Source organism: Cydia pomonella, chromosome 14 (genome assembly GCF_033807575.1).
Source record: "Cydia pomonella isolate Wapato2018A chromosome 14, ilCydPomo1, whole genome shotgun sequence".
Lineage (NCBI taxonomy): Eukaryota > Metazoa > Arthropoda > Insecta > Lepidoptera > Tortricidae > Cydia > Cydia pomonella.
In genome coordinates this window covers 21,265,459-21,276,553 of record NC_084716.1, presented here as the reverse complement: position 1 = coordinate 21,276,553, position 11,095 = coordinate 21,265,459, and the positions used below count along the sequence as shown (strand labels likewise).

General features: G+C 34.6%; 1 protein-coding gene across 6 annotated transcripts in view; it reads right to left on the bottom strand.

The window, feature by feature from the left end:
* Positions 1-817: 817 nt before the first annotated feature.
* The window catches only part of LOC133525191 (prothoracicostatic peptide-like), a 111,345-nt gene continuing 101,067 nt past the window's right edge, over positions 818-11,095 (bottom strand). For 5 of the 6 annotated variants that reach the window (XM_061861468.1, XM_061861467.1, XM_061861469.1 and 2 more), the window contains exons 6-7: positions 7,596-7,679; positions 818-1,275 (exon numbers count right to left, since the gene is read on the bottom strand). In XM_061861468.1, the coding sequence (XP_061717452.1) occupies positions 1,247-1,275; positions 7,596-7,679 (113 nt within the window). In that variant the 3' untranslated portion in view covers positions 818-1,246. The remainder of the gene's footprint in view (positions 1,276-7,595; positions 7,680-11,095) is intronic. The other variant, XM_061861472.1, reaches the window with a different exon arrangement.

The following is an 11,095-nucleotide window of genomic DNA, read 5'->3' as shown; positions in this document are numbered from 1 at the left end:
TAAATACCTACTTACTGAAATCATTTACAATTGTAAATGATATTCTACCTTTTCGCGCATGATTTGTGCATGGAAATTTTATAAGTGAATGCACGTACCTAGGTCCTGCAATTGCGTTTCAAATGTACAAAACAATACTGTTCAAATTTACGATTCTATAATGGTATGTTGCTATTCAGCTCTCGTCGCAGGTACATTATTTTGGAATAGGTAGTTACGCCCGACCTTCGCACCTGTACATCTGAACAGTTTACTTTAGGGCTATCTTGGCATGTTGGCCACAAGTCTAGAATGTTTGCCTATTAAATATCAAGAATGCAACGAAAATCTAAATGATGTCAAGTGTCACCGGAAGTGTTGAATTTAGGGCGCCGGCCTACCGCGAAAACCGATTTTTCTCTTTAATTCTTCCAATGAATGCGTAATTAGAGTAACAGAAAAAGATGCCCGTAATTTGTGAACTTCGATTTTCACGGTTATAGCCTAGAAATAATATGTGATTGCGTAAATGACTTGCTTTTGTAACAATATATTCCAATATAATGACCCACCTCTTGAATACAGCTTTTCGTTTTTCCAGTTAGCTGACCTTATGTTTTGGTAAATTCAAGTGGCCGCTAACGGCCGTTATATAGCTCAATAATGGTCGCGTTTTTTCTTTTGTAGTCTCCCTCTGTCGCCCTCATGAAATGTTCGTATACGTGATGGTTTCCCTTTTGCACTTTGATTATCTTTAAACGTACGCGTCATTCTAATTTGACATTAAACGCTTTTTCTTTTTTCCTTCATAGGTATACATATAAATGAAACGAACAAAGCTTCCGAATGAACTTTTATTGGACAAACGCCGCAGCGCGGCAGCTATATTATAATTTACATCAACTTCTAATAAAATACAATCAATTAGTTCATTAACTAACTATGCTAACCTCAGTTACACCCCCTCAGAGATCAAAATAAACTTACACCTTACGCTATATAACTCTTACACTAGAAGGTGACGTCCTGGAGAGCTATATTTGTACGTTATATTTAATATCAATATGTAAAAGGAACTGAAAGCCAAGTCCCTTTACTGGTTGGAAGTAAAGCGAGTTGGCCGCAGATTATATGCAAATAATTTAGAAACGGTTTTCCGGATACAATGTCACGTGTACCCGGAAAACCGGAACGTATATACAGGTAGTTAGACAGATGTTGTACCGTACGGATATGACGTGGTATTTATTACATTAGTGGAACTCGTCTAGGCCTCGTCTCTCGTCGCGCTGCTCTCTGAAAAAAATACAAAATAATAAATAAGGGAAATAATACAGAAGTTTACAAATGTCTGGTCATTTGAAAATATGCCTGCGGTCAAATTACTGTAACCAGGGATCAGAACCGGTTTTTTGCAAAAACATCGAAATAACCATATATTTCGGTTTATTTTATACTCAAAATGTAGGACTCAGTTGTGTTTTTAGATAACGACTTCGTATTATTAGATTGCCCGATTAGGAATGAAATAATTAACAAAGAACGAAAAAATACCGTTTTCGTTCCCATACAAAAAATACCGGTTTCCGATCCCTGTAACTACATTTAAATATATAAAAATGTTGCGGTAATTAGACCAAACCGCAGACGTTTAAAACGGACGAGATGTAGGTGCTTTATGACAAGTGGAAAACAATTTACCCCGCCTTAAGTTGTCGCGGCTTCCGTTGTACGCTAACTCATAATTGTACGTGTTTTTATGACAATGCGGAGCCGGAATTTCTAAATATAACAACATACTAAATGTTATCATTTATTATGTTGTTTTGACGGTTCAATTAGATGACGCTGAGTACTGTCGTTAATTTTGTGACAATTAGGTTGTCAAGAGTTAACGTTTGATAATCCAGTTCCCACAAATCAAATAACGTCGTACATCAGCAGATAATTCAAATATCATTACTCCACTGTATATATCTAAATTCATTTATTTTTGTGATAAGTAGCATGTAATTTCAGTCGTTTATTGCATTGAAAACTCACACCTTCAATTATTATTAATTAACTTTGAGAAATATGTTTAGTTGAATTGGAGAACATTAACAGGCAACATGTACACTTAAGTAACAATCAGTCAAACTAGGAACATACAAGGCGTGCTGTGCGATGATCGTGACCATTCAAACATTATAAAATGGTGAGTTGGTGACACGTAATCTAATATTTATATTTATAAATCTGCATAGTTTCTCATTGAAGTCACTCTAAAATATACATTTAGTATAATTACGACGAGATATTTAAAATATATTTAATGTATTAAGTTCAATAGTGACAAAGAATCATTAATCGCAGAAGAGGTGTCGTCTAAGAAAATGTGCTTGGAATTAGAAAGTTACAATAAATGCTGTACAATATTGTCCCGTATTAATATTGTCTCGTATTATGCGATGGTTTTGGTTGGCCATTTAGCTATCTACCACTAAACACACGGTGCCGAGTAGCGCCTTTCATTTCGACGATCAAACTCCTAGGGGGCACGATTTTTCCTAGACTTTAACCACCTCTTCTAGAATCAATTTATGATTTTATGTTGTTTTATTTTACTTTATTATAGGACCAACAGCTTCAACAAACAGTATAATAGCTTGTAACTAGGATGTGATGTGATCATGGTGATTAAGAATGACATGAAACTTCCAACATTTTCTAGCACAGGACATGTGTTTTGCCTAAATAAGACCTTCTCACAGCAAACATTAACGACACACAACACATGACACAATAATTTCAATCAAATATCATGTGTGACAACAAACAATACATCTACTAAGTAAACCCATTTGATTGCTTGCTTGTGATGATGAAAGCTTGCTATGTTAACAAACGGGTTTAACATTTAAATAAGCCTATTCTGTCATCTCTAGTTAGTTAAACGTCTGGTAGATGTTTTATTTAACATGAAAACAGTATTTAATATAAGAAAGCAAAGTTAGAAAACTTTTACTAAGTTTTGTAAACAACATGGCAATTAGACGTGTAGCGTCAAGTCAGTTCATTTATTTTGTTTATGTTCAGTTGTCAGGTTAAATAAAACTCATTATACTTACACATTAGATATTGAATTGTGAGAGTCAAGTACACGTGTGAAATGGGCTATGTATTTGAACAATTATTTACAATACACCGTGTTTTTTTTGATTTCCGTTAATTTCAAGAGTGCACCCTTGAGCTTAAATTAAGTCACTTTCTCAAAGACACCCGGTATTCTAATTAATTCCATTTCGGAGATAATACATATTAAATTTTTTCTCATAAGGCCCTTACGAGCGTGTACACTTGACTTAGGGCCTCTTTACATATTGATTAGTGTTTAGTATGAGTTAATTTTGTATTTGCTACAAAACGTAAGTACGAAAAGCGAAAAACGAAGTTCGAAATGACATTGATATGTCACAGTTTTCAATTGTTTGGTTAAGTTCAACGTAGCCCGTGTTACAACAACGCTATGTGCAACATTTAATTACTTTTTACAAAAATAAAAATAATTAAAAAACAGTTTTTTTTTTAATGAACTATGCCATTTACTTCCTTAAACGTACTTACCGATACCCCGAAGTTAACGGAATTCAATAAAAACACGGTGTATAGTACCAAGTGTGGATAAGCACATAATTGAAAATGAAATGTAGGTACGTGATTGAAAATGCATATACATGTTATTATAATATTTATGTGAGAGGAAAAACCACGTGTGGCAATATCAGTAGTAAATAAATTATACGATGTCCAAATAGGGCTCACGCACAGTTTCCCGCTTTGACAGTGCCTCTCAAGCGGAGCGACACGGCGAGCGTACCTCACGGAGAAGCCTTAACGAGCAATAAATTCGTCCCCGATTCGAGATATTAATTGCTTTTTGATTACTTCAATTAAAAAGCCTCCGAATTCAACAATCTAATCTCTCCATGCCGTCTGGTTAGCGTTTAACTTTTATAATATTAAAGTAATTACTATTTATATACAAATAACTTGTTTTGGACAATAGTTTGAAAATAAATATACCATTAATTAATTTAGGAATTCAATCATGCTTTAGATGTTGCGATAAGTTTTTTCATGTTTATTAATTCTTACAAAACTATGCAGAAGTTTGAAAAGTTTTTGTCTTCATTTACCACAGTGAATACATAAAATCTTGATTTTGCGTAAATTTTTAGTGCTCTGAACCCATACGGGCTGTATATCTCATAGATCGTTTGTAAGACCTATGAACCTTCCACAGAGTATGGGTTTCCACTGCTGCTATAACAATAAATACTTAGTACTAATATATTTGTGAAAACAAGAGATAATGTTAAAACCAGTGTCTCTTAAAATGGCTTTAAATTAATCGTTTATTTCGTGCCGTGTTAGCCGATTATAGTTATTCAGTTCAACACGAAGGTTGGCTCGCGATAGCCTAACATTTTACGAATACTTTGATAATATGCATAATAGACACACGGATGCATTTTTTTCTTGTAGACATTGTTTTTTTACATTTAATAATAAAATACATTCATAGAATGACTATCTCGTCATCCTTGTTATATAGTACATACAAATTAAAGAGCATTGCTGTGCGTAACGTCCAAAATATAACTGTACCCCTAGTGTAAATATTTTCGACAGCGAAACGTTACGTACGCGTTTGCGTTAAGTGTCATTTTGTATGAGATTTTTGACTTTCCAAAACGTCCCGCTTGGCGCGCTGTTCAAAAACCCATACAAAATGACACTTAACGCAAACGCGTACGTAACGTTTCGCTGTCGAAAATATTTACACTAGGGGTACTGGAAAAATGTGTCACTAACACTTAAATGAAAACAGGTTGTAAACTCGTTGAATTGGCTCTTGCTCGGTGCGGAGCTATACCAAGTTGTGCTCGTAGGCTGAGCCGCGAGCACCGAGCAGGCAAGTAATGCGGTAATTCTGTTTGCTGGGAATTTTTAAGCCCCGCCCGGGGCTTCATTAGCGATATTAATTCCAGCAAGTTTTAATTTGACGAGTTGTCTTGTGGATGTGAGTTTCTGCGGCTGCGGTTAGTCCGGGCTTCGGATTCTAAATATTTTACATTGTTTCTTGTTCTTAAGCTGGGAGTTTTAACTTAAAGTCGATATTAAATATGTATATGTCTTCGTCTATACATTTATATTTGTACAAATTCACCACAAATTTAAAAAAAAACGGTAGTACTGTACTTTGATTTTAGGAAAATTTGCTTTATCTTCTACCTTCGACGCGGTTAATAATAAATATGTGTTCTTACACCCAGACATCAATTACAGCTCTCTAACACCAACGATTTTCAAGCAAAGCCGTAAACAAAAGATCTTTCAATTGTCGTTGTCATACGTTGGTTGCGCGTTGACATTATTAATGATAAATTTTTAACAATATTTCAATAGCTGTAAATGCAGTGTTTTCGTAAAAAAAAATGTTCGTGTGCTTTTTGTGCCGATTTTCAGAGTAAATTACATTTCAAGCTAAGTGGGTTATTTAATACCTTTTCAGATTTGTTATTTAGATGAAAACTCGAGTACGAATTTAGCACATTAAAAGTGGCTACATTTTCTTGTCTACCAAAATATTGAAGGGACGTTCTGGCTGTATCAAGTGTCGCATCCGTCAGCGTCTGCTCGGATCGTCTTGGTCGTGGTAATTAGGCATTTAATTATAACGTTCATTCTCTTAACGATTTCATTTATACTCTGTCAAAAATATGGAATGCGATGCACTAAATATTCTAAAGAAAAACTGTTTTCGAACTTTCTCATACTTAATATAAATGTTGCTTTCAAAATACATCAATTTCTGGTCGAAAAAAAAACGGGAATTTCATGGGATGGTTTTAACTTAAATATGTTAAGGTTTGTTTCATAAATCGGCAAATTATTCGACTGCTGTTAGCTTGCTCGTTTGGTAAACAGTACAAAAAACAACTTGACAAAAAACACTTTGGGGTTGCCATGGAGCTACAGTGGCAGGCTGTAAATACAGTACATTTTTAAATTGTGTAGAAATTTGTAGCTTTTCTTTTGATCATATTAATAAGTGCAAAGTGGTTGAATAAAGCGTGATATGTACAAGTGGTGCGTGTGCAATGTGCACTGTGCATGTGCATTACACAAAAATACAGTGTGTTATTTACAATTTAAACTCTCATTTGTACGTGTAACTAACATACTTTCAGGGAATGAGATTTGTGTGCCACGTCGCACTTTGTTTCAGTGACAATAAAGAGACCCCTAGTGGCTCTGACATTGATTTAACTGTAACAAGGTACAAAGTGTGGCAAAATTCTAATCACTTGACTATACGTACAATGTTAATGTCGGATAGTGCTTAGATTCTATACGAGGTGATACAAGATAAATTCTCGGTATATTGGCTTATCTGTAATGCCGTGTAAATATTTTGTTACTAGATAAATAAACAAATATACGCGACTGTATATATGTACTGTGAGCAACTATTGACATGAAATCAATCCTGAAATCACAGAATAAAAACAACAACATGATTTTTTTGGGATTTCAGAGTTGCTGCTATAGTAAAAGTTTATCATAGAAATGATTACAGTCAACGTTAAAGAAATGTTTACACTTTAGCACCTTACTCCATATATAAGTATAATAAGGCGAAAAATGTCAACATATATTTTGCATTGACTGTACAATGGCGTACATCTTGTATCACCTAAAAAATTTCACCTAGCATGAGAGTTTTATTTTATCCGGCTTTTTGACGGTTGAGGCAATCTTAAAGAAAACATCAACGTCGTACAAATGAGAGTAAATGAAAAGGTGTCAAATTCCTGAAAAGCTTATTTCTCTAACACTGAAACTGTGAAGACTAGTGACACTGAAACAGAAGAGCACAGCAAGAGCGGAGTGAAGGGGAAGACTACAAGCACTACTGGTAACTACTCTAGTACACGGATGCCACAAGTGCCGTCGATCTAGAAGCCTTCCAACTATCTTCGTGCTTTTAGCGAGGACTGGTACCCTTGGTAACACTGTGGGCTGGTTATAGTACCTAATAAAATAACTGTATTGCATCAGGAACAAAAGTTACATAGGTTTTGACGGTAGAGAGGTAGAGAATAGATTTTACAATATCGATCAGACTGTCTAATTTCTTGTGGACTTTTAATAACAACGTTAAAAAGTGATATGTTAACGTTTCTTGTTAACTTCTTTTTACATCTCAGGTCGAACTTTATTGGATAAATGAATTAAATTCAGTTATACTTAGACCGAAACTCAATACAGACATGGTCTTTAAGGCTACTATTATAAATCTAGTTATTATTATCGAATAGTCTCAGAAAATATATCCGAGAAGTCTTATTGCCACGATTTACTCAATATGCTTACTTTATGCATAAAGTGGTGGTTATTATTTCTGAACCAGTACGTTTTTGATCTTTCTGAATTCAATTGCGTGGATCTTGACACTCTCTTTTTAAATTGGCTCATTACGACATATCGGAAAATGTATGGATTAGGTATTGAAACTGGCATTAGCCAACCAACAGTGCTACCGCGGACCCTCGTTCTCGGTGCGTTACCATGGTCGTCATCGTCGACGGAGCGCTTGCCCCACATGCCCCTTAGGTTCGTCCAGCCGGGCTCTCGCTTCCAGTAATACGCCCCTGTGAGCACATCACGCGTCATTCTCTAGTTTTTTACGAATCTTACACCAAGAAGTAGGTAAAACCTAAGTACATCTGAATAAAATACCTCGCATATGTTATGTTTACATAAAATGCCCTGAATAAGCAATTCATTAGTAGCACTGAAGAATAAGTACCTAATTAACATCAAATACAATAGGTACTTAAAAATAAACTAAGCAGCACTCAACTTTGATGAGTTTGTGCTTAGATGCTAGTACATAGTTATGTAAATAAAAGCTCGAAATTACGAACTTTGGCAGTAAGTTCGTAATTTCGAGCTTTTATATTGGAACTTTAATATTTTATAGCTTATTTACGGTTTTAATATTCTACCAATTTTAAGTTTGAACTCCTCAACCCTTTTCTATTCTACGTAGCTATTTGCAGCATCCGAGTCTCAATAGGAGCTGAATATAAAGTAGAGGTAGGATTAAACAATAAGCAGATTAATAAACTCTATTGAGGGGATTATTTGAAACGGAGCTGCTGAAATAAACCCGAACGAAATCAAATGTTGCTGAATCGAACCAAGTTTTACCCAAAGAGAGGTATTGGTTTATTTGGTACGGAGGGATAAAGTACAGTCTGAAATTTGTATGTAGGAAATGTAGGATTTTTTTTAGAACAAAAACTGTATTTCACAGTAACTATAGTATATTTCTGTGACATCTGTCATTTTCAAACAATGTGTAACTTATTCCACGTTTTAAGGGTACCTGTAATTGTATAGAATTGTACCCAAGCAGCGTGAAATGGACTATAGTAAAGTGGGATATAGTTAAAATGGAGGGAGGATTAGACTAGTTAAATAGACATTTTTTCGATGGAATATTTAAAAATACTGTAAGTTATTTTTAAACAATCCTAATTGTTCATTCGTACTGACACTCTTGTTGCTCAATAAACAGCTATTTAAAAATAAAATTTAGGTACCTATGTTAATATTTTGACGTCGTGCAAAATGCTTTCTGAAAGCAATTTGAACTTTGCAATTTACGTAAATCAAAAGTTTAGTTAACTTAATGTATAGAATTTATCAATTTTCATAAAAATATACTTGCAATGTGAGCTTTTTTATTTGCTTCAACTAAATAAAAGTCGTCTTACTAGTTAGTCTCGGAATTAGGAGACCTTGTAGAATGTAAATAAAGCTAATTGTATTCTCGTACAGCTAATAAAACATAATAATCAGAAAATATACTGGGTTAATAAAATGGGTACAAAACAGTTTTTCGTCTAAACTTGATTCCAGCTTATAGAAATTTTCTAATCTGCTTAGAACTCGATTTGTAAGAATGATTATTGGGTATTTTTTCATATAAGTAATATAATTTATTTCTACACATTTTCAACAGTCATCTAGTGTGGCAGATAACCTAGCGAATGCAACTGTCATGCATAAAGCCCACACTAGTATATAATATAGGAACACGGCCAGTAAGCTTTCTGAATTGCCGCTGGTTTTCTCCGACTACTGTCGGGAGTAATATAAACAGCAGTATTAGGCCGTCGAGTCGCGCTCATTGCGCCTAATTCCAGATTATACGACCATTCGTAGCTCCGAACTCAGCGTAGGGTTGCTGTTTTCCCTAAATGGAGTACATTTTAAACGCACAATTCTATTGATAAAGAGAAGAAATGCCAGCCACACTAAATATTGACTAGGAACCTGCGTCATGCCGCAGTTTGGACATACTATACTTCGGTATGTTGATACTCGTATATTTTCTATTCTGCGCGATAAGCGATTGTCAGTATTTATTGTGTGGGTAGATTAAGAAGTAGGGTAGGTTGTAGCAGCAAGCAAGAAAAACAATAAATAAGTCTATAATCAGCTGTGGTGGTTTCTTTGTATATTTCCAAATACTTTTACATGCCACAGTTGGTAGGTTATGAACCTGCGCTCCCAAAGGGAATCGGATGTAGGTAAATTTGTGTGCAAATTAGGCTTTGTAAGTCATATTAATGCTCACGCCATTTGGCTATGTGCGAAGTGCGTGGTGAAGGAATCAGAAGTCACAATCGAGCTTGATGTGTTCAAATGAGTATGTACTTTTGTGGGTTAATTTAGTACACTATTTTTCAATTTTAATGTATCCCATAACTGCTAATAGGAAGGTGCCACTGCCGTGCAGATTGACTTGTATATATGATTATTCCACGATAATAATGATTGAAAAAAACTATACTTAGTCTTTTCCCAGGCCTCACACTATCTTCATACCAAATTTCATCGAAATAAGTTCAGCGGTTTTATTTCATTTTATATCTTAGGACAACTTACATCTAGAGAAACAAAATAGGTTGCGAAATAGAAACAGTAAGCCAATTACAAATTTCCACATTTTATAACATTAAATAGTCTGTAGGCAACCCTAGCATCTTCCCATGTTACAAAATAACGGCAAATGAAACGTTCTGTTCCAGCGAGCTGCCGCGAGTTATGGTTTCATGTTAATCTGCTTAAAAAGTTTGCCGAACAACGCCCGCGGAATTAATGGCAGCCTGCATGACTTAATCGAGATCATGCGTTCACTTCATTTTAAAGTCTAAATGCCTACTGAAGCCTTAATTTTCAATATAGTTCATTTTTTTAGCATTAGAAAAGAGGTAAACAATCTTGACATGTCTTTTTATTGAAAAATGCTTTATAAAAACCAGTAACTACTACGTATGAAAGTAAAATAATGTAAATGATCGTATATGATTTATCATTGTTACATATTTGCCGTGACTTATTTTTCAAAAGTGTTTTTCATAAAAAGACACGTCAAAATCGCTTACCTTCTTTCTAATGCAAAAAAATCGAACTATTAAAGTATTTTACCAATTTATGCGAAACTTAATTTTGGCAATTTATTTATTTTTATTTTTATGATGTCTGCGTGTGTATTTGACCAACTGCCCGGTTTATCTACCATCTCTTAGTATTTAAAATGCAAAAAGGAAAACGTTTGATAAAATGGGATATTCTTGAAAAGCCAAGGTGAAGATGAGGTCGATTGATGTGATATTCTGGTTTTAATTTCTTATACTGAAACTGTTATGGATTTGATCTGTTAGCAGTCAATAGTGACATTTTTGGGGCTCCAGATAATTTAAAGACTCAAATGTAAAAGCTGGCAGTTTTTAGTACAGTGAGCCTACCAGCTTTTTAAATCGAAATACGAAATGTATTAGATTGTTTAGAGAACGACAAGATTGTTTTCCTTCCCTAGCCATAACAGCGGTAACAGCAAATGAACTTTTTAATTTTATTTTTGCGCATACATTTTTTATCTAATTCTCGCGCAACTACATTCGACCAATGTTAGTTATGGTTTTTAAGCTGCGATAAATTTTCAAATGAGATCTATTAGTAAAGTTCGAATGCCTCCCGGGCGCCCAAAAAC